This window comes from Heptranchias perlo, chromosome 30 (genome assembly GCF_035084215.1).
Source record: "Heptranchias perlo isolate sHepPer1 chromosome 30, sHepPer1.hap1, whole genome shotgun sequence".
Classification (NCBI taxonomy): Eukaryota; Metazoa; Chordata; class Chondrichthyes; order Hexanchiformes; family Hexanchidae; genus Heptranchias; species Heptranchias perlo.
The window spans coordinates 28,109,215-28,133,496 of record NC_090354.1 but is presented as its reverse complement, the minus strand read 5'-3'; the positions used below and the strand labels follow the sequence as shown (position 1 = coordinate 28,133,496).

The 24,282-nt window shown below is 47.0% G+C and overlaps 1 protein-coding gene across 1 annotated transcript in view; it reads right to left on the bottom strand.

Moving 5' to 3' along the window:
• The window catches only part of mrc2 (mannose receptor, C-type 2), a 252,001-nt gene that overhangs the window by 157,480 nt on the left and 70,239 nt on the right, over positions 1-24,282 (bottom strand). Inside the window, exons 3-7 of the mRNA XM_067969113.1 lie at positions 20,737-20,910; positions 11,241-11,405; positions 7,844-7,957; positions 5,792-5,932; positions 2,163-2,351 (exon numbers count right to left, since the gene is read on the bottom strand). Of these exons, the coding sequence (XP_067825214.1) occupies positions 2,163-2,351; positions 5,792-5,932; positions 7,844-7,957; positions 11,241-11,405; positions 20,737-20,910 (783 nt within the window). The remainder of the gene's footprint in view (positions 1-2,162; positions 2,352-5,791; positions 5,933-7,843; positions 7,958-11,240; positions 11,406-20,736; positions 20,911-24,282) is intronic.

The following is a 24,282-nucleotide window of genomic DNA, read 5'->3' as shown; positions in this document are numbered from 1 at the left end:
CGAATCCCGAGTATCACGGTGAGAGATACACTCACCGAATCCCGAGTATCGCGGTGAGAGATACACTCGCCGAATCCCGAGTATCACGGTGAGGGATACACGCACTGAATCCCGAATATCACGGTGAGGGATACACTCACCGAATCCCGAGTATCACGGTGAGGGATACACGCACTGAATCCCGAATATCACGGTGAGGGATACACGCACTGAATCCCGAATATCACGGTGAGGGATACACTCACCGAATCCCGAGTATCACGGTGAGGGATACACGCACTGAATCCCGAATATCACGGTGAGGGATACACGCACTGAATCCCGAATATCACGGTGAGGGATACACGCACTGAATCCCGAGTATCGCGGTGAGGGATACACGCACTGAATCCCGAGTATCACGGTGAGGGATACACGCACTGAATCCCGAGTATCACGGTGAGGGATACACGCACTGAATCCCGAGTATCGCGGTGAGGGATACACGCACTGAATCCCGAGTATCACGGTGAGGGATACACGCACTGAATCCCGAGTATCACGGTGAGAGATACACACCGAATCCCGAGTATTGCGATGAGGGATACACGCACTGAATCCCGAGTATCACGGTGAGGGATACACACACTGAATCCCGAGTATCATGGTGAGGGATACACACACTGAATCCCGAGTATCGCGGTGAGGGATACACGCACTGAATCCCGAGTATCACGGTGAGGGATACACGCACCGAATCCCGAGTATCACGGTGAGGGATACACGCACTGAATCCCGAGTATCACGGTGAGGGGTACACGCACTGAATCCCGAGTATCACGGTGAGGGATACACGCACTGAATCCCGAGTATCACGGTGAGGGATACACGCACTGAATCCCGAGTATCACGGTGAGGGATACACGCACTGAATCCCGAGCAGTAGTTTTACTGGAGTCTCTGAGGTCTGTGACAGTCAGGAAGTCCCAACAATGGATATTGTTGGATGAATATGATTACAGAATACGTTTAGGGTTTGCTGATTAGGGAAGGTGCAAAGGAGTTTTAACAAAAGTCAAAATTGTTTTGGACTGGATGTTTTATGGGGCCTCACTGCTTTTGTGGAATTACTGGGAAATTCCATTGCCCTGTTTACAAAAATGAACATTATTTGTGTTACTCTACATGGCAGCATCATGATGTTAAGGTTGTGCAGCTCCTCAGGAACCTTTCCTCAAAATGGCAGCAACCTCCCTTTAACAACACAGCCCGGCCAGTGAGGAGGCCCCTCCAGTGAGAAAGGCCCCTCCAGCGAGAAAAATTTAGAACCGGTGTTTAGTGTGTTTAAAATGTTACCGATTTTCTCCCGTTTGTTTCAGCTCTGCCTCATCATTCCCCAGCTGAGGCGGGAGTGCAACCTCCAAGATCTCCACCTAGGCTGTTTCCAATAGGCTGTTGGGAGGTGCATGGAATGGGTCGGGTTGACTCTCTCTGATTTTCTATCCGTACCCATGCAGTAAAGTCCAGGACTCTGCTTGGCTTCTCCCTGTTACTGTGGCTGAGATCAGCAATCATGTATATGATTGTTTGCAATTCTGCATGAATGGAATTCCTGATTTTAACCATTGTCAGCCATGACAGCACCTACACACTGCACCCATTAGTGGGTTAAAGCTATTCGCACTTGGTTCTATCACAATGATTAGTACATAGAATTACATTGAATTTACAGCACAGGAACAGGCCATTCACACCAACAGGTCCGTGCCAGTGTTTAAGCTCCACATGAACCTACTTCCACCCTACTTCATCTAACCCTATCTGCATATCCATCTGTTACTTTCTCCCTCATGCACTTATCTAGCTTCCCCTTAAATGCATCCATGCTATTCTCCTCGACTACTCCTTGTGGTAGTGAATTCCACATTCTAACCACTCTCTGGTAAAGAAGTTTCTCCTGAATTTCCTATTGGATTTATTACTGACTATATTATATTTATGACTGCTAGTTTTGGACTCCCCCACAAGTGGAAACATCTCTACATCTACCCTATCGAACCCCTTGAGAATTTTAAAGACCTCTATCAGGTCACCCCTCAGCCTTTTCTATTCTAGAGAAAAGTGCCGCAGCTTGTTTAGTCTGTTCCCAGTGTCACTAATTGTCCAGGGTAACGTGGCCTTACCCTGTTTGACCTGGGTCAGGATGAATTCCAGCTCGGCCAGGTTGTGGAGGCTGACCAGGTTTCCCTCGGATCTCACGCAGCTCTTCTGTGATTCCTGCCAGCTCCTCTTCTCACTGTTCAGCCGGTAGCAGTTGCACTGAAATGGCAGCCAGCCCACATCGCACTTGGTCTTCCGGTTGACCCAGATATCTAATGGGAAAGTAAATGGTTAATTCCTCAACTAGAAAGAGGTGCTCAGTGGTTCTTATATTTTAACTCTTGTATGTAAAGAGCCCTTGGTGATTTGGAAGGATGCAGTCATGTGATATGAAATTAAAGAGAAAGAAAGACTTGCATTTATATAATGCCTTTCATGATCTTAGGACATCCCAAAGCTCTTTCTGCTACTCAGACTGGCAAAAGGTGGGAAGTGGTGTTCCACAGGGATTGGTGCTGGGACCACTGTTGGTCACAATTTACATTAATAATTTAGATTCAGGAATCGGAAGTACAATTAGCACAAAATTTGCAGACGACACCAAATTGAGGGGTGTAGTTAATACAAAGGAAGAATGCATCAAAATGCAAGAGGGCATTAATAAACGTGCTGAATGGGCGTGGAATTGGCAAATGAATTTCAATATAGATAAGTGTGAGGTGGTGCATTATGGTAGGAAGAATAAAGAGGCCACATACTGCTTGAATAATAAGTCTGAATGGGGTAGAGGAGCAAAGGGATCTCGGGGTACAGATACACAAATCACTAAAAGTAGCGATGCAGGTTAATAAGGCCATAAAATAGGTTCATTTCTAGAGGGATAGAATTGAAAAGCAGAGAAGTTATGTTAAACTTTTGTAGAACCTTGGTTAAACCACACTTGGAGTACTGTGAACAGTTCTGGTCTCCATATTATATAGAGGAATCGGAGAGGGTGCAAAAAAGATTCACTAGGATGATACCAGAACTGAGAGGATATACTTATCAGGAAAGGCTGAAAGGCTGGGGCTCTTCTCTCTAGGAAAGAGAAGGCCGAGCGGTGACCTGATAAGAGGTCTTTACGATAATGAAAGGGTTTGATAGGGTAGGCTCAGGGAAAATGTTTCCACTTGTGAGAAGTCCAAAACCAGAGGTCATAAATATAAAATAGTCACTAATAAATCCAATAAGGAATTCAGGAGAAACTTCTTTAGCCAAAGAGTGGTTAGAATGTGGAATGCGCCACCACAAGTTGAGGCAAATAGCTTAGATACATTTAAGCGGAAGTTAGATAAGTACATGAGAGAGAAAGGAATAGAAGGACATGCTGATAGGGTTAGATGAAGAGGGGTGGGAGGAGGCTCGTGTGGAGCATAAATGCCGGCATAGACCAGTTGGGCCGAATGGCCTGTCTCTGTGCTGTAGACTTGATGTAAGTACTTTTTGAAGTATAGTCATTGTTTTAATGTAGGAAACCTGGCAGCCAATTTGCACACAGCAAGGTTCAACAAACAGCAGATAATGACCAGATCATCTGATGGGTTTGATCATCTGAAGGCTTCAAATGGAATCTTCAATTTGAACCAGACAGGCCTGAGAAATATTTTCCACAAAATGACTGGGACCAAGCAAATTTAAATAGCCATTAACTCCAAAGGTCACACCTATCAAAAATATACTCCAACCAATCCCGTATGAACCGAATAACTTAGCCCCTCTGTTGGACGCTTGGCTCAGACAAACTGGGGCGGCAGGGGGGGGGGGCGTTGAGGAATTTCACAGATCTTTTCTCTCCCCAAATTGGCCTGGGTTTTTGATCTGGTTTTTCGCCTCTCCCAGGGGATCACATGGTTTCGGGTGGGGTGGGGAGTCTACATATTGTGGTACACAGGGTATCACAGTTGTGTGAGACAGGCTGGATGGACCAAAGGGTCTTTTCCTGTCCGTCATTGTTTCTAGTTAGTTTGGACTGGAGGCCCATTCATACTCACAGGGAGTTGTACTCTGTGCCAGAATGTGAATCCATCTACTGGTTTAATCTAGGGGAATCCATGCATAGGAAACACGAGCGGAACCCAGACCATAATTAATTAATGGCAATTGGTTTTTCAATTCCCTTTCCCTCCCTGCCATACTCCTCCCCCCACCCCTCTCCTCTCCGTCATAACTGGCTCCTGGTGGCGTCCCATTCGACAGATTTACACCAGTACCTGGTCAAGTGGTTAATCCCACGTAAAAGTTGGCATTGGCAGAAGAGAATCACAGCCATACCTGATCTCATTCTAATCCAACAGTATGTAGCAGGGAATGGGAACTTAAGAACAGAGGGAGGCCATTCAGCCCCTTGGGCCTGTTCTGTCATTCTTTTAGATCATGACCAATCTGTACCTCCATTTACCCGGCTTGGCGCCATATGCCTTGATACCCTTACCTAACAAAAATCTTATCAACCTCTGCCTTGAAAATTTCAACTGACCCCCACATCCACAGCCTTTTGAGGGAGAGGATTCCAGATTTCCACTACCCTTTGTGATTCACTCCTGAATGGCCTAGCTCTAATTTTAAGATTGGGCCTCCTTGTTCTAGAGTAGTGATTATTCCCTTCCCTAGCCCGGGTGTGGTGCCTCCATCAACTGAGGTAATCTGATCCAGCACAGAACAGGGATCAATCCTGGAACCTTCCAGTCTGATCAGCTCAGTGTACTTAGATTGTAAAACTTACTCAGTAAAACACTGGCGCAGCAAATACCATTTCCTTCATACAACTCCTTGCCAAGGGTCCTGCAACCCCTCTTCCAGCTCAGCACTCCTCCAGTGAGCTGGGTCAATTCAGGACATCCTATTTATAGTCATGGCGCTGCCAAAATGCCATCTGGTTTCAGTCAAATCAAACATAGTCCCACAATCTACCGCAAACCACCAGCACTACAGCACAGCCAGTTACAGTCTCTTAATCAAGCTTAGCTGTCATTCATTACATACTATACAATCAGGAGTTACTACTTGAAGGGCAGGTTAGTTCTACTGAATCGACCTACCATCCGTCAATGTTACAAACAGGTCCTTGAATCTCAACACTCTGCACCAGTCCAGGCCTGGGCCTGGGCCTGGGCTCCGGGTTTGATGATTTAACACTGCTGGTTATTAAGATTTCTTTCTTTCCCTGTTCTCTTCCACTATAATCTGCTCAACGACAGGCAATTTTTCCCTGCACAACCCTAACCCCCCTCTGGATTCTTGGATTCTCGTTGGCTGCTTTTCACAGGAGGCCACTGTAATTATCCAAGATGAGATTGGTTGCTGTGATAGAGGGGACAGTGATTTCTGTGGAGTAATGAGGTGGATGGGCCCAATAACCTCTCTCACCTGATCTTATTTCTCAACCTATTTTGCATTCTTCATTTTTCTCTCCATTTCCCACTTGGCCCCCCGATCCATCGCCCCCGGCCCCTCAATCCATTGCCCCCGGACCCACACGGTCTCTCACTAATCTCAAGATTTTGGAACTAACTGCAGAGAATTTGCTCCTTTTTGACACTGAAGTCTCTGCACAACTGCTGGTGACCCTGTCAGGAACTGACAGGACAAAGTGTGTGTTTGTTTCTGCTGAAACTTCCATCACTGGAATGTGCCAATTATTTCCCAGAGTCTGCGCCCCTGTTTATTTTCCTACCTGTGGTGCCACGATCCGGGGACTTTGGCTTCTTCTTGCAGACGTACGGCCGGGCGATGCCACAGTCTTTGTTCTGCCATCTTCCAGATGATTCTGTCCGGATCACTCCACAGTTTTCCTCCAATGAGTTTGCTGGCTGGTCTACGATAGGGACGAAAGGACAAAGTCAGGAAGTTTAATTAAGCCTGGGCCTAGACTAGGCCAAGAGCAGGCCTCCTGTTGGTTTGTGTTATGGCCATGTACGTAACTCCCTCTCTCCATCACTCTGCCTACATTAGCCAGCAACACCACAAATAAAATGACCCATCTCCCTATCCAGGAGGTATGACTGAATAGCAAATCTCAGCTACGAAGGTAGTATGAGAACAGTCAGCCTTAGCACCACCCGGCCTCCTTATTATTCCTACCAAAATGTATCGCCTCACACTTACCTATGTTGAAACTCATTTGCCAATTACACGCCCATTCTTCAAGTTTATTAATGTCTTCCTGTATCTTGTCGCAGTCGTCCTCAGTATTAACTGTACCCCCCAATTTAGTGTCTTCCACAAATTCTGAAGTTGTACTTCTGATTCCAGAGTCCAAATCGTTTATGTAAATGGTGAACAACAGTGGTCCCTGCACCGATCCTTGTGGAACACCACTTACCTCTAAATTTGATTAGTTTATCAATTATCTCCCCGCTTTATTTGAGGAAATCACAGTATGTAGGTAAAGGCAAAGGACGTATATATGGATTTTCAGAAGGCATTTGATAAGGTGCCGCATAAGAGACTTGTTACAAATGAAGACCAAAGGCATGAAAGAGAATGTAACTGTATGGATATAGAATGTATATTTCTTGGATTGACAGGATGTGGATCGTGGTGTGCTGCAGCGATCTACGCTTGGTCACCTTTTGGTTTCCATTTATATAAAGGATTCGGACATAGGTACAAGAGAACGATACTGAAGTTTGCTGATGATTAGGGCACATGGTAAACTGAGGGAGAACGCAGGAGACTGCAGGAGGACGGAGACAGGTTAGTGGAGTGGGCAGTTAGGTGGCGGATGCAGTTCAATGCAGAGAAGTATAGAATAGAATCATAGAAAGGTGACAACACAGAAGGAGGCCATTCGGCCCATCGAATCCGCAACAGCTCTATGCAAGAGCAATCCAGCTAGTCCCACTCCCTCGCCCTATCCCCGTAGCCCTGCAAATGTTTTCCTTTCAAGTACTTATCCAGTTCCCTTTTGAAGGCCATGATTGAATCTGCCTCCACCACCCCCTCAGGCAGTGCATTCCAGATCCAAACCACTCGCTGTGTAAAAATAGTACATTTTGAGGAAAAGAACAGTGAAAAACGTAGACACAAAATGAGGAGACTCTTAACAGAGGGGAGGAACAGGCGATGCGTGTTATAGGCAAGGCTTTTAACATCACTAGCCCATCACCCGTGGCATTGCTCAAGGCCAGTCGGTGCTTACACTGTTTCATAACAATATGGATGTTGATCTAAGTGTGACGGGGAAAGTGTTACAGGAAGTAAGTGCGACACTTACAAGAAGTGTACACTATATGCAGGATTTTTAATATACTGCTAGTCAGTCTCTCCTGGTGGTGCACACAAGGGAAACAAGACAAAGTGCAGTCTTCAGGTGAAGCAGGGATGGAGGGCGAGGGATAATGGGACCCGAGTACACAGAGGTAATTCAATCCCCATTCTAAAGTCATGAGTTCTCTGCTTATTTTTATATAATTCCTATATTTTGTATGATAAGTTTTTCTATTTAGCTAAAGGCAAATTGGGAAGCAGACAAGTAGAGTTATTGGAGTTTCCCTGCGGGGCTATAGGGCCACCACAGGCTGGAGGGTGTAACTACAGCATGACATACTTACATGGGCAGTTTCTATTATAAATGTGAACATAGGAACTTATACAACAACTTGCATTTATATAGCGCCTTTAATCATAGAAAACATCCCAAGGCACGGAATGGACTAGCTGCTGCAGAGGGGGAGGGTGAGGAGAGAGATATCAGGAGTTACTTAATATTTATTGAACTGATTACCGCTCTCCCAGTTGAGATATTTCAATGGGGATCCATCAGACCATTGCCATCCTCCATCAATGTCCAAATCATTCAGGCCAATCCACAGAGTAGCACTATAACCGGTCAGGAGACCTAGAAAAGGAGACAACCCACATCACAATGTAAAACATCTCAGTGAAACTGCTGGTCTGTGGCACTCTGCCTAGACTAGCCTCAACTGATTGTGGGCTTCATCACTTCAGACTGAAAGACTCGGCCTGAATACACACCGCCAGGGTTTTATTGAATTTATTCCCCCTCAAGTGGCTCTCCCTGCACCACACACCAGACACTGCCTTAGACAGTGGGCGACGTTTTAAAATCCATTCTCAGGACGTGGGCACTGCTGGTAAGGCCGGTGTTTATTGCCCATTCCTCGGTGCCCTGAGCAGGTGGAGGTAGGCCTCCTTCTTGAACCGCCGCAGTGGTGGTGAAGGTGCTTCCATAATCTTTGCAGTGGTCTGATACAAATAACTGAGCGGCTTGTCACTTCTGATGGAAGTTAAGAGTCAATCACGTTGGTGTGGGACTGGAGTCACGTATAGGCCGGATAAGGATGGCAAGTTTCCTTCCCTAAAGGACATTAGTGAACTAGTTGGGTTTTTAACGACAATCCAATAGCTTCATGGTCACTTTTACTGATACCAGCTTTTTATAACCAGATTTTTAAAAAACTGAATTCAAATTCACAAACTGCCTTGGGTGGGATTTGAACTCACGTACTCTGGACTATTAGTCTGGTATCATAACCACTACACTACCATACCCCTGGGCCTGGCCTAGTTCTAGGCCTCATCCAATGCTGCTTCGAAGCCAGCCAGCAGCATTGGAAGAGGCCTAGAACTAGGCCAGGCCCAGTGGTACAGTGACTCCAGTGATAGTTTTCTCTTCTTTCCTGTGGACAAGTGCCTGACTGGGGTTCGGGGTTCGGGGACCAGAGCGTGAGTTCTACTTTGATGCTGATAAAAACTCATTAAAAACCTCAGTAATGAATGAACGTCCCCACATCACGAGCGGCAAATCGTGATCCTGCTTTAAAACACAGACTGGTCCACATTTCACAAACTTCCTTACAGCCCACTCGAAAATCAGACAGGTGGCAACTCGGCACTTAAGAGACGCAACTGCGTTCAGGTCAGTGATTCTCCTACGCAGTATTAAAACAAATCGATAATGCCCGCTTCCCATCTCCTCAACACCCCCACTATCCGCCCACAGTAGTTCCAAACTAAAATGCACAAAAGTTAACCAGGCACCAAGGGATCAGACTGCAGACGCTCAGAGTCTGAACTCTGGTGCATTCTCCACGTTTTCTGCCACATTCGGCTCTCGGCCCTCTGCCAGAGGAAGTGACTCACAACATGGGAACATTCCACCTTGGGTTGAGGCAAAATATTGGCAGGAGCTGCCCCGAGGCTCTGGCTAACCCGTTCCCTAGGGAGTCCCAGCTAAGGCAAGTCACGTGAGGAGCAGAGGCCTGGTGTGGAAAAGAAAACACTAAAAAGATGCACAAACATTGCAGCAAGATCTGTGGGCACAGATACCGTAATTAATAGAGTAGAAGGGTCGGTCGGGCGCCTAAACCTCACCTGCAGTTACCCTCCTCCTATTGGCACAACTGATCAGAAGCAGGTGCTGACATTACAATAAGAGCCATGGGGATTGGTTGAGCTCTGTGTGGTACAGAGTCATCACCCGTTTGACCTTAGACCAGCCAGCCTGCTTCCCGGGCGGGCTTCTCGGAAAATTCTAGAATGTACGCTGACTGCCAGAAGTTTCGTTTTTAAACTGGTATTCCCCCCCCCACCCCCCCATTTATTCCTGTGCCTCCTGATGCTGAGGCGTTGGTTTGTTATTAAAGGCTTTTAATAGATTGGCGTCAGCAGCAAGGGTTCAAACTCGAGCTTTGATCCCGTCTCTGCCCCATATCACCAACCCCCCCCCGCTTCCCATCCTCCCACTGGTTACTTTGGGCATCTCACGTGCTCGATAAATGAACGAGTTTATGCCACTCACACAGTCTAAAGACTCACAGGACAGTTATTACATGGGAGGAGCCTCCAGCATTTATTGCACAGATAGTCTGCCTCCCTGGCACCTAGCTCAGGGCCGCAATCCGACATCTCGGCAGGGGCTATGGGGTTTGGTGGAAGAGGAGGGAAAGAGGAGGGAAAATAAGTGCCACAGTTTAATACTTCCATGGGCAAAACCTTCAGACCTGACTCATTGGGGAATATGGCTGATTGTCTATCAGTGACTGTGGTACTTGGTGCTACAGTGAAGAGCTGGAAATACCAAACAGAATGCTTAAGTAAAAAGGTACAAAGTCTGTAAAGAGATTGAGATGTGGGATTAATAAACCCAGGATTGCCTTGTAGTGTCAATTTGGCTCAGTTGGTAGCTCTCTTGCCGCTGAGTCAGAAGGTTGTGGATTCACATCTCATTCCAAGGACTTGAGCACTGGGCTGGTGCTTCAGTGCAGGACTAAAGGAGAGGTATGTTCTTGAAAGTGCTGATTTTCAGATGAGGCTTCAAAACAGCGATCTCATCTGCCTGATAAGATGGATGTAAAGGATCCAACGGCACTATTTGAAGTTCTCCTGATGTCCTGGCAATATTCTCCTCTCATCAAAACAGATCAAAAATGGTCATTCATTTCACTGCTGTTTGTGGGATCTTGCTGTGCACAAATTGGCTGCCGCATTTCCTTACAGTGATTGCACTTCAAAATAATTTACTGGTTGTGTCGCGCCATTGGACCTGAAGGCCGCTGTATAAATGCAAATTCTTTCTTTTATCTATGCAAGTTCCATTTGTGATTCTGACAATTACAACCCCACCCTGTAACTATTCAATGGAGTCCATACACTGCAGAAAGCTAAAGAAAGAAGAGAATAAAGAAACTGTATTTATATAGTGCCTTTCACAACCTCAGGACCTCCCAAAGCGCTTTACAGCCAATTATGTACTTTTTGAAGTGTAGTCACTGTTGTAATGTAGGAAACACGGCAGCCATTTTGCGCACAGCAAGATCCCACAAACAGCAATTAAATAAATGACCAGATAATCTGTTTTAGTGATGTTTGTTGACGGATAAATATTGGACAGGACACCAGGGAGAACTCTCTTGCTCTTCTTCGAATAGATCCGTGGGATCTTTTCCATCCACCTGAGAGGGCAGACGGGGCCTCGGTTTAAAATCTTTTCTAAAGACGGCACCGCCGACAGTGCTGCACTCCCTCCGTGCTTCACTGCAGTGTCAGCCTGGATTGTGCGCTCAAGTCTCTGAAGTGGGGCTTGAACCCACGACCTTCTGACTCAGAGGTGAGAGAGTGCTACGCGCTGAGCCACGGCTGGCCTGCGTTGCTGCCCGTACCATTGATGTAGGTCTGCTCGTGGAGCTCAGTAATGCTCAGGAGATCGGAGCTTTGCTGCTGGCAGCTGGTCCGGGCTTCGCTCCAGGAGAGAGTGGACTGAAAGTTGAATTGGTAGCAGCTGTTGGTCAGCGGGTCCTTGTCCCAGAACGTTTCACAGTCGTCACCTAAAGGCAGAGAAGGTTTACTAGTAAAACCACACGGAGCTGAGAGTCGTGTACAACGCTAGCAGGGCGTGCAAGGCCACAGCACCCCACAATAGATCAGAAACAAACTGTACAGACTATATATTTTCCAAGTGAGAACAATGATTTGAGAGGAAACTATGCTGTAAGCAGAGCTATCAAAATCCCTTAACCACCGCCCCCACCCACCAAACAAGTAAAGATAGATACCAACTTCTTAAAAAATTTATTCTCAAGCCTTGGGTGTCGGTGGCAAGGCCGGCATTTATTGCCCATCTCTAGTCGCCCTTGAGGAGGTGGAGGTGGAGGTGGAGGTGGGCCCTCTTCTTGAACCATTGCAGGTGGTGAAAGTGCTGTTAGGTAGAGAGTTCCAGGATTTCGACCCAGCGACGATGAAGGAATGGCCGATATATGTCCAAGTTGGGTCAGTGTGTGACTTGGAGGGGAACGTGGAGGTGATGGAGTTCCCATGCACCTGCTGCCCTTTGCCTTCCAGATGGTGGAGTTCACGGGTTTGGGAGGTGCTGTCAAAGAAGCCGTGGCGAGTTGCTGCAGTGCATCCTGTAGATAGTATACACTGCAGCCACGGTACACCCCAAACGACCGTCCGCACCCCCCGCCCCGCTTTCGTTCCTCCCCCAGCCCCCCACTCCACCCATGTACCCCCCACTCCCCCTGCCCCTTCTCTTTCCTTCCATCCCCCGACCCCTCTCCTTCCTTCCACCCCGCCCAGCCCCCCTCTCCTTCCTTCCACCCCATCCACCCCCCCTCTCCTTCCTTCCATCCCCCGACCCCTCTCCTTCCTTCCACCCCGCCCAGCCCCCCTCTCCTTCCTTCCATCCCCCGACCCCTCTCCTTCCTTCCACCCCCCCCAGCCCCCTCCTTCCTTCCACCCCACCCACCCCCCCCACCCCCCCTCTCCTTCCTTCCACCCCGCCCAGCCCCCCTCTCCTTCCTTCCACCCCCCCCAGCCCCCTCCTTCCTTCCACCCCACCCACCCCCCCCCACCCCCCCTCTCCTTCCTTCCACCCCACCCACCTGCTCCCCTCCTTCCTTCCACCCCACCCACCCCCTTTCTTTACTTCCACCCCACCCACCCCCTCTCTCCTTCCTTCCACCCCACCCACCCCCCCTCTCCTTCCTTCCACCCCCCCACCCCCCCTCCTTCCTTCCACCCCACCCACCCCCCCTCTCCTTCCTTCCACCCCCCCACCCCCCCTCCTTCCTTCCACCCCCCCACCCCCCCTCTCCTTCCTTCCACCCCCCCACCCCCCCTCCTTCCTTCCACCCCACGCACCCCCCCTCTCCTTCCTTCCACCCCACCGACCCCCGCCTTCCTTCCACCCCACCCCCCTCCTTCCTTCCACCCCACCCCCCTCCTTCCACCCCACCCCCCTCCTTCCACCCCCCCACCCCCCCTCCTTCCTTCCTGCCCCCCACACTTCTCATTCCTTTCTTCCCCCCCACTCCCTTCCTTCCCTCCTCCTAACTAGCACAGCAGCAGTTGTATCCCATCATGAACAGTATCCCAGTATGTCGGGGCTATTCTTTCTGGGTAGCGCACAATGGTTGGGTACAAGACGTGACAAAGGGTTTCTGTGAAGGGTCTTGTCTCTCTCAGATGCTGACGGTCTGTCAGTGCATTTCCAGCATTTACCGTCTCTACATTTCGGATCCATTGCAACCTGTTGTGTTGGGAGGTCTGGGTCCCAAACCCCTTGCTTTTTACAGTGAATACTGGAATATATGAGGGCTTGAATGTAACTTACTAACCACATGCACACCTAGTGCCAAAAATAATATTTTTATCCTTATATGTTGCATAAGAAGTTACACATGGCCTTTCATAACTCTTATGGGTGACGGTGGGCACAAGGCCTTTTTTCCCTTTTCCCAATCTTGCCTCGCTCTCTCCCGCAGACAGTGACTCACCCGCGGGTGCCCAGCGATGCCAGCTGCCCTCTGCTACCTCACACAATCGGCCATTCTTCATGTGCGCAGCTAAACAGCCAATGTTGGCAGGCTCGTTGGGACCAGATGGCATCATGGCCAAGTCTAATGCTGTCCTCGTGTGACATCCAAAACACACACACAAACACTTTCCAGCAGGAGCCCGAGCTGAATTCCCCCATCCCCATCCAGAGACACTGCCGACCTCTCAACTCTGCAACTGGTCAAGGAGCAAGATCTCATTAATCTTCCTTCAAGGGTTGGGCGGATCGTGATTCTCCTGAACTTGTGCGTCACACCGTAAAGTCATTACCTGGTGCATGTCCCAGGCAGTACAGATCTTTAATATAGTAATCTCATTTCGAGGTTTCCTTGCATGAAATAAATCAGCTGCACCGTAAGATTTGGACTTGTACATAATAAAAATTACATGATAAGTAAATTATAAATCACTAAGTTTCAGCGTAATGATAAATCTACATAGCTTCAGGCAGCCTGATTAATACTTTCAGGAGAATGGGGGAGGGGTCAAAGTTTCATGTTACAAGTGATGCCAAACTGTCAGAGATGATCTGAAGGTGTTCTGATCAGAAATCATGGAGGAATCCCTTTCTGAACCCAGCAGAGAGAGAGGGGAAGAGAGAGAGACACAGACAGATGGTGTGGAGGCACAGAAAGGTGGAATAGGGATTCCAGAGAAGGGCAGATAGAGAAACAGAAATTCCAGAGAGACAGAGAAAAACAGAAAGAGAGACAGACAGAGAGAAAGCGGGAGAGACAGACAGAGAGACATTACAGTATCCAAATCTCCTATCTGCCATTTAAAAAAAAATAAAATGAAATGTTACAGTTTAAATATGTTTCAATTTTGCTAATCTTAAAACCTTCCTTCCTCAGTAATAATCTGCTGACACTTGAGAAACAACTTTTAAAATGAGAAAAATAGTAAACTATTTGTTCATTTTTTAAAAATCCCTTAATAGCAAATAGGGAACTTGAAGCCAGACTCGGGCCTGGGATTCTGTGTGGGTTATATTTGATAACCCCTGAAAACGGGCACTGGGATCGCGGTGCGTAATTAACCCTCGCCCGAACGTTGTGATGCAGGCAGCATGTAACATTCGTGCTGCCTGCTGTTTTAAATGATTGCTGTGTGCAGCCAATGCTACCTGCACTGTTGATTGACAACACGTTATCAGCAGGGGGCCCCGATATCGCGAGTGGCTAGTGCTTCTTAAAGGCAGCCTGCATCTATTAAAGGGGAGGTGCACTGTGGCTGCAAGGAGAGGTGTTGAGAATCCCTACGTGGTCAGTTTTCAGTAAAATATTAAGATGCCTATGTGGCAAAGAAGCAGAATGCAAAATGGTTAGAAAGGGTTAATTAGTTAGTAACTGAGATTGGTACAGGTGGCCTGGCCCTCCTGCTGGGCCATATGTTTGCGTAGTCAGCAGGTTTGCATGGTCTTAGCAATGTAGAGTCTTTGATGTGATTCAAGGACTGGTCTGAATGTCTCCATGTTTATGGCAGATCAATATAGGTAACGAGCTTAGCCAAAGTTGAAAGACATTCCAGGTTGGGAGATAAGGAACAGAAGGAACAGGGAAGAACATTCCAAGTTGGAAGGTGAGGAAGTATCCCCTTTGATGTCTAACAGCAGCATGGTCAGCACATGGACGATTTATGATTGGCCGGAAATAATGTAACCTCGCATGGCAACCTATGCCCGGCTTATGATTGGTGTTGACCCTCGTTAAGTATGTTCCAACCCCTATTGATTTGTATAAAAACGTGTGGATTTCTGTATGTTTCTTGTTCTTGCTCTGCCAGCATAGAGGGACTCTATCAGGAGTCCAAATCAATGCTGCAGACTAAGAACCCTGCTATTAAAGTTGTGCTGAACTTTAAAATGTATTCGACTTCAGTTTTTACTGAACCAGACTGAGGGGAAAGAATCCGGATCGTCAGTGTGAGTTATTTGAGAAGTGATTTAGCACTCTAATAGTTTGAAGGATGGCTGCGCCTGGGAGAGTGCGTGCACCAAGGTTCTCTGATGATGCGTTAGAGACCTTGGTGCAAGAGGTCTTGGTGCAAGAGGTGGGAAGAAGGAGGGGCATCCTGTATCTGCAGGGGGGCAAAAGGTCCTCCAGACATATGCTCAAGGGGCAGTGGTTGAAAGTAATGGATGAGGAAAATGCCAGGAGCATAGCGCCAAGAACATGGATGCAGTGCAGGAAGAAGTTCAATGATTTAACACGGGTTGTCAAGGTGAGTGAGTTCAAGTTTCAAGTGGCATATCGTACCAACTGCACCACTAGCATCATCCACTGCTCAATGCACTACACCCCCATCACCCACCTAACAACAATCTTTCAATCAAATGCTTAATTTCACCCTCACACATTGCAAGCCGTACACCCACAACTCACAGGTCACATATACTGGCATGACAGCCACATCAAACATCTTGCAGGACACCGCTATTCAAGAGAGGAGGGAGAAAGAAAACAGGGAACTACAGGCCAGTTAGCCTGACATCAGTCATCGGGAAAATGCTGGAATCCATTATTAAGGAAGTGGTAACAGGGCACTTAGAAAATCATAATACGATTAGGCAGAGTCAACATGGTTTTATGAAAGGGAAATTGTGTTTGACAAATTTATTAGAGTTTTTTGAGGATGTAACCAGCAGGGTAGATAAAGGGGAACCAGCGGATGTGGTATATTTGGATTTTCAAAAGGCATTTGATAAGGTGCCACACAAAAGGTTGTTACACAAGATAAGGGCTCATGGGGTTGGGGGTAATATATTAGCATGGATAGAGGATTGGTTAACGGACAGGAAACAGAGAGTAGGAATAAACGGATCATTCTCAGGTTGGCAGGCTGTAACTAGTGGGGTGCCGCAAGGATCAGTGCTTGGGCCTCAGCTATTTACAATCTATATTAATGACTTAGATGAAGAGACCGAGTATAATGTATCCAAGTTTGCTAACGATACAAAGCTAGATGGGAAAGTAAGCTGTGAGGTGAACACAAAGAGTCTGCAAAGGAATATAGACAGATTAAGTGAGTGGGCAAGTAGATGGCAGATGGAGTATAATGTGGGGAAATGTGAGGTTATTCACAAGAATAGAAAAACAGATTTTTTTTTTAAATGGTGAGAAACTATTAAATGTTGGTGTTCAGAGAGATTTGGGTGTCCTTGTACACGAAATACAGAAATTTGTCATGCAAGTACAGCAAGCAATTAGGAATGCAAATGGTATGTTGGCCTTTATTGCAAGGGAATTGGAGTACAAGAGTAAGGAAGTTTTGCTACAATTGTACAGGGCTTTGGTGAGACCACACCTGGAGTACTGTGTTCAGCTTTGGTCTCTTTATCTAAGGAAGGATATATTTGCCTTAGAGGCGGTGCAATGAAGGTTCACTAGACTGATTCCTGGGATGAGAGGGTTATCCTATGAGGAGAGATTGAGTAAAATAAGCCTAAATTCCCTGAAGTTTAGAAGAATGAGAGGGAATAGCAGTGAAACGTATAAAATTCTTAGCGGGCTCGATAGGGTAGACGCTGAGAGGCTGTTTCCCCTGGCTGGAGAGTCTAGAGCTGGGGGGCACAGACTCAGAATAAGGGGTTGACCATTTAGGGACTGAGATGAGGAGGAATTTCTTCATGTAGAGGGTTGTGAATCTTTGGAATTCTCTACCTCAGAGGGCTGTGGATGCTCAGTTGTTTATATTCAAAACTGAAATTGATAGATTTTTGGACTCTAGGGGAATCAAAGGCTATGGGGATCGGGTGGGAAAGTGGAGTTGAGGTTGCAGATCAGCCATGATCTTATTGAATGGCGGAGCAGGCTCGAGGGGCCGTATGGCCTACTCCTGCTCCTAGTTCTTATGTTCTTACGACACTCACTGACACACTTCCTTCTTTCTTGCAGGAGAAGGTGGCGCATAACAGGAGGCAGCAAGAAAGAACTGGAGGAGGACAAGTGCACCTACACGTCCTCACCCCCATGGAGCAGACAGTTCCGATCACTGGAAGGCCCATCGTTGAGGCCGTGGCCACTGGCGGTACCGGAGGGATTGATGATGAGGGTCTCTGCGTGCCTAATCCTCCTTCTCGCTTCCCACGTCTCCCTCATCCCACAATCTTTTCTGACTCACGTGCTGCAGATGGTGAAAGCATGCATTTCTTACTTTCTCCTCTCCCCTCATCACAACCCAACCCGTGTCCATTTGTCATTTGAGATACCCAAGAACTGGAACCTGCCCAGTCAGAGGAAGGTGACAGTGATGATGCAGACACACTGTCACTCGATCTTACACTCACAGCCACCAGCTCAGAGACCGTCACTGCGCGTAGTTTAGAGGCTAGGATAGAGGAGGGATCCGTACATGGTGAGACATCGGGCACAAGTGTGCAGGAGCCGGGGAGGGGTGAATGGATACCACAGGTGCCAGCTTGCCGGATGGCGAGGTCACTCACTAGTACTGCTGCAGAGGAGTCAGATGATGATTTCGATGGGCCAGGCTACAGAAGAAGGCTGATGGGCATACACAACCAAATGCTTGGTGCACTGGAAAGCCTGCCAGAAAGCCTGCACATAATGTCAAGGAGCATGGAGGAGTCCAGCTCCAACTTGGCACAGGGCTTTGCGCAGACCTTGGAGCCCATCCTTTCCAACGTGGAATGGGTGGTCACCTCCATCAGCATACCTGTGAAACCCACCATGATGCAACGTCTGATGACTGAAGTCACAGCTTCCATTGCAGCACAAACATTTTCCATCAAAGGTGTGGCTGCTGCATTGGAATCTCAGACTGCTGCTATCGTGGCTCTGGGTGCCACGGTGGAACGGGGCTTCCAGGGCATCACAGCACTCCAGCAATCTGTTCTCCTACAGATCACCAGGATTGCTGAGGCGCCGCCCCGGGAGTGGCAATAGCGCCTTGGAAGACGAATTTGCTGTCCTCTCTCAGGATGACAGCATTCCTGCTCCCAACCCTGCCACTCCACCAGTGCCCTTGTTGTTGCCCATCAGCCAGCCAGGCCAGACTGCTGCAGCCCAGGCCAAGATGCTGCAGTCTGAAGCCTGGCACTCTCGGCCCAGAGCTGCTCGAGGTCGTCCTCCAAGGCCATCTGCAGTTTCCGCCATTGGAGGTCAGCAGACTTCCACCACCCATGCTCCAGCCACTGGGGATGCACCTCGTAGGAGCAATAGGAAAGTAAGGCACACATACGACAGGCACTAAGGGAATGCACAAGGGTGAATAGTCTCATTTTCTTTGCTTAATTTCATGTATTCATTTATAAATGTACATTTGAATTTGTATTTGGTGGTGGCCTTTATTTCTGCGATGAGCTGAGGGAGGAAGCAATGTGTAATCATAAGGAGGACGATTTGATGGTCATGTGAGGGAGGAAAGGTAAGGAATGTGGGGCTGTTGGTGAATGGGGAGGTGTAGTTGAGGTTACTGGTATCGCTCATTAATAATCTGATCACGTAGAGCCCTGGCAGAAAGGGCCTGTCTACCTTGTAGCCTCCCTTCCTCTTCCTCCATTTCCTCCTCCTCCTCCTCCTCTCCTTCCTCCTCCTCCTCCTCAGGTTCTTGTCTGATAGGCGGTGGCAAGGGCTGTTCCCTCATATTGGCCAGGTTGTGCAGCATGCAGTATACTACCACAAATCTCGATACCCACTCAACTGAGTATTGCAGGGCTCCTCCAGAGTGGTACAGGCAGCATAAGCGTTGCTTGAGGACGCCTATAGTGTGCTCGATGATGTTCCTTGTGGCCGCATGACTCCCATCACAGGCCTGCTGTGCACATGTGCGTGCGGTCCTGACCGAGGTCATAAGCCATTTCATGAGGGGATAGCCCTTGTCACCCAGCAGCCAGCCTTCGACTTGCCGTGCTGGTTGAAATATAGGTGGCACGTTGGATTGCCGCAGAATGAAGGAATCATGACTGCTGCCAGGAGAGCGGGCACTGACCTGCGTGATGTGCTGCCTGTGGTCACACACCAGCTGCACTTTGAGGGAGTGGAATCCCTTTCTGTTCATGAATATGGCCGAGTTCTGATGTGAAGCATGCAAGGCAGTATGCGAGCAGTCAATGGCACCCTGCACCACGGGGAAGCCTGCATTGTGAGCAAAACCCTCGTGCTCGCTCCTCCTGCTTGTCTCTGGCAAGAGGGAATGAGATGAATCTGTTTCTCATTGTGTACAGAGCCTCAGTGACCTCCCTTACACTGCAGTGCACTGCGAACTGCGAGATGTTGCTTAAATCTCCAGCAGCAGCCTGAAAGGAGCCAGAGCCATAAAAATGAAGAGCCACAGTTACCTTGACAGCCACAGTCAATGCTGTCCTTGCCCTGCTTTGCGGCTGTAGTTGTGGCTGCAGCAGTTGACAGATTTCAGTCACAACCTCTTTAGTGAACCGCAGATGTCTGATGCACTGGTCATTGTGAAGTTGAGGTAAGAGAATTGGTCCCTGAAGACCCTCCGTGGATGTGGCCTCCTGCTCCTCCTCCTCCTCCTCCCCCCTCTTCCAGCAGCTTGTCCTGCTCTGCGTGGCCTCTCTTCATTCTCCCGTTAATGTTCAAATCCCAGGCCACCCATGTCTGGAAGCAGCTTTGTTCAGCTCTATATTTTAAATGCCACTAAAATACTGCAAGACCAGCCAGACCACTCTCTTATAGAATACTGAAACTTTAGCCAAGTAGAAGAAACATCCAAAAACATGTACAATTGCACCAGCAACCAGAATAAGTAATCCAGCAACTAACCTGTAAGTACTTCATGATCCCTTTAAATAGCGCTGGTGGGGGTCCTTCATGCCATCTAAGTCCTGTTGAGTTGTGCGAGGTTAAGACTGGGTGCTGGCTGGAGCAGGGAGTCCCAAAATGCTGCCGGCTGCTCCAAATCAGTGTTGCACACTGATTAACGTCATAATCTCCCTACTCTGCATGCTGCCGGCGGTCGTTAGATGCGTGCGTACAAACACCTTTACCAAGATGGCGACCTGCGCACTTCCTGTCGGAAATGTGCGCACGCATCTCGGACGCCATTTTTGGGACTTAGTTGTCCACATAGTGCCTACAAAACGAGCACTAAACGGCCCAAATTCATCCCCATCGTGTCTGTGGGAGCCCACTCGGCCTTGTGTCATTCTGACCTTTTTAAATAAAAAGTGATTTTTTTTAAAAAAAAAGACAGACTTTTAAAAATACAATCAATTTAAATATGTGGAAAAAACACCAGCAAGTTAGACTGAATTCTAGGTCACATTTGTGCCAACCCATGGAAACATCTGTAAGGATTCCCCTCCCCCTCACACCTTCTTAAACACAGAAGCTCACTTACTTTCTATCGGACAAAATCCCCATCTTTCGTCCTTCCCGTAATCAACTGTTGTTGCACACCAAAGGTGACCGTCTTCTCGACCGATGCTAGTGCAGTCATGGTACCACTGGCTGTCGTACACAAATGGGATGGTGCATGGCTTCCCGTGAGAGTTGCCCTGGATGGTGTAAATTTCTAAAGGAAAGAAAATATATTCTTAAAAATAAAAGGCTGCACATAGAGGCACCACAAGTCCCGGCCAGAATGGGGATGATTGGGTAATTCCCCCTGTCAATCACGCCTGCTGCAAGTCACTGGGATTGATTTTACATGCATAATTAACTATCCTCCACTCACTGCATTTTGTGGAAGAAATAATCCTGCTGTAATCGGGAGACTCTGTTTGCTGTAGTTTTGGTCATGAGTTCGGAGACTCTAAATTGAAACCACAGGTCCCGCCCCTGCCTCCAACTCATTGGCTGACAATGTGGTGTCAACAGTCACTCCGTAAACAAAAATACCTCAAATCTGAAACAAAAGTGGGTCATGGTGGAAATACACAACATAAGAGTTAGAAGGTCTGGCTATTTGTGTTTTTTTTAATATTGGCAGCCTATTTTAATCCAATAAAGTTAATATTCACTTAGAAAGACATGGGTTAATTAAGGTAATATGGCAGGAATTCGTAAAAGGCAAATCACATCTGAAAAATTTAACAAAGTTATTTCAGACTTGAGAAACAAAGTTATGGTAAACCTTTAAAAATCACTGGTTAGGCCTCAGCTGGAGTATTGTGTCCAATTCTGGGCACCACACTTTAGGAAGGATGCCAAGGCCTTGGGATACCAGAATGGTGCCTGGGATGAGGAAGTAGAGAAGCTGGGATTGTTCTCCTTAGAGCAGAGAAGGTTAAGGGGAGATTTAATAGAGGTGTTCAAAATTATGAAAGATTTTGATAGACTAAATAGGGGAAACTGTTTCCACTGGCAGGAAGGTTGATAACCAGAGGACATAGATTTAAGATAACTGGCAAAAGAACTAGAGGCGAGATGGGGAGAAACTTTTTTACGGAGCGAGTGGTTATGATCTGGAAGGCACTGCCTGAAAGGGTGGTGGAAATATATTCAATAGTAACTTTCGAAAGGGAATTGGATAAACGAAAAAGAAAAATTTGCAGGGCAATAGGAAAAGAGCAGGGGAGTGGGGCTAATTGGATAGCTCTTTCAAAGAGTCGCCACAGGCACGATGAGCTGAATGGCCTCCTTCTGTGCTGTATGATTCTGTGAGAGATGAACTGCATTGATAAAAGAAATGCAGTGGATGTTGTATATATGGATTTTCAAAAGGTGTTTGATAAGGTACCACGTAGGAGGCTTGTTGATAAAATTAAAGCATGAACAGAAAGTTAATTAAAGGACAGAAAACTGGAAGTTAGGCATTTTTTTCCACTTGAGCGAGGTAAACAATGGTGTCTCCCAGAAGTCAGTGTTGGGACCATTGCTCTGGACCTGGATATAGGAGGCACAATATCATAATTTGCGGATGACACAAAAATGAGGAGCGAAAAGGACTGTAAGCAACTTCAGGAGCACACAAACAGGTTAGTAGATTGGGCAGATGGATGTCAGATAAAATTTGATGTGGAGAAACGAAGGGTGATGCATTTTGCAAGGAAAAATAAGGAGAAAATATATATATGAAATGATAAAACTTTAAAAGTAGAGGAGTGGAGAGACTTAGGGATACGGATATACAAACCTTTAGAAGTGAGAGGACAACTTGAAGCTGTAAAATATGAATATGGGATCCTAGGTTTTATTAATAGAGGTAGAGAGTACGAAAGTAAAGAGGTAATGCTAAATCTACAAATCACTGGGTAGATGGCAGTTGGAGTATTGTGTCCAGTTTTGGGCGCCTTACTTTAGGAAGGATGTCAAGGCCATGGAGAAGAAACAGAGCAGATTCACTGAGATGATACCAAGGATGAAAGGCTTTATTTGAGTAGCGACTAGAGAAACTGGGGCTCTTTTCATTAGAACAAAGAATGCTAAGAGGAGAACTGATCGAGGTGGTCAAAGTTATGATAGCTTAATCCTGATTTACTTTGTCAAAACCTATGTCCACTGGGCAGTGCATCAGTAACTAGAGGGCATGAATTTATCATCATGAAAAGAACAAAGATAAAGATTAGGATTTATTTTTACGCAGACGGTTGTTAGGGCATGGAAGCAGAATTTATAATAACTTTTAAAAGGGAGGTGGATTAATATTTGAAAAGTCTTTGGGTAGAGGGCAGTGGAATGAGAGTAAATGGGTAGTGCTGTGAAATTCTATGTTTCTTTGAAGGGTCATCCAGATATTAGAGAAGGAACTGGACTTCAGAACGCACAGTGATTGAATTGCTTGTAATGATCAAGGACTTTTCATGCAAAGGAATAATTAGTGTTTATAAACACAACAGGTGCCTGACTCACTTCAGTGTCACTGGCGTTGAGTATTGCGTTATCGGTGACCAAGAAACCTTAGAACAGGTTCCCAGGCCGAATAATGGTCAAAGATTTTCTGCACAGTTCTTTAGTGGAGATAATCCTCACAAGAAAAACATCACTGGAAAATCCAGAGGCTGCGATTGCAAACAGGACCACTAACAAAAATGAGTCATTTATCATTGGAGCTCCATTTATATCAAGAGGACAAACAGCTTTCCAAAAAAATACTGAGACCTGACATTAAAAAAAAGTTAAAAATCAGGAAATTATAAGGTTGTAACTTAATGAAAGGGTTTGGATGATTTATATACAGAATGATGGATTGCCAGGAGGAAATGGCCTCCTGGCTGGGTTCTAATCAAGGACCACAGTTGACTGGATCTGGACCTCAGGACTGGTTATTGCCATTAATTCACTGAGGAGATAATACATCGAACAGTGTATAACAGGACGATTTCAACGCCAGTTAGGTTTCTTCCCTTTGGTTGATGTGGGGGTGAAGATAGAACCAGTTTCACGTGACATTGGACAAAGACCATCATTGTTCTCAGGCATCACATGGCAAGGTCTGTGGGTGGAAAACTATTCAGATTGGAGACATGATTGAGATTACATAATTAAGCACCGTCTTATGTAATAAGTGGGTCTGGCGGGGAAGGAGGGATCAGCTGTCACAGTCCCTCTGCACTAAAACGGAGGGAGGTGAATGCCTACAGGAAAATCTTTGGAGAGAAGAAAATCTGTATCTTCCTCCTTCATTCCTGAAAGTAAATCAGGTAAAGGCTGAAGGAGTTCAGTCAAATATAATTCATCCTGACCCATTTTCTCCCACAACCCTTGTATGACCTGCTTATTGGAAAGAGGAGTCTCAACCATTAGGACCACTTTCAACCCTCAAACCACCTCAAAGACTCGCAGTTAACCTGAACTGCTGCCCAAATTCCTCTCCGTCAATTTCCCTGTCTCAACAGGATGCCCTATTGCCATTACGGGGGGTGGGGGAGGGGAGGAGGTGGGGTGGAGAGTGCGACAGGTCCAAAGGATCCAGCAACTCCTACACCACAAGGTAGCTGGATTA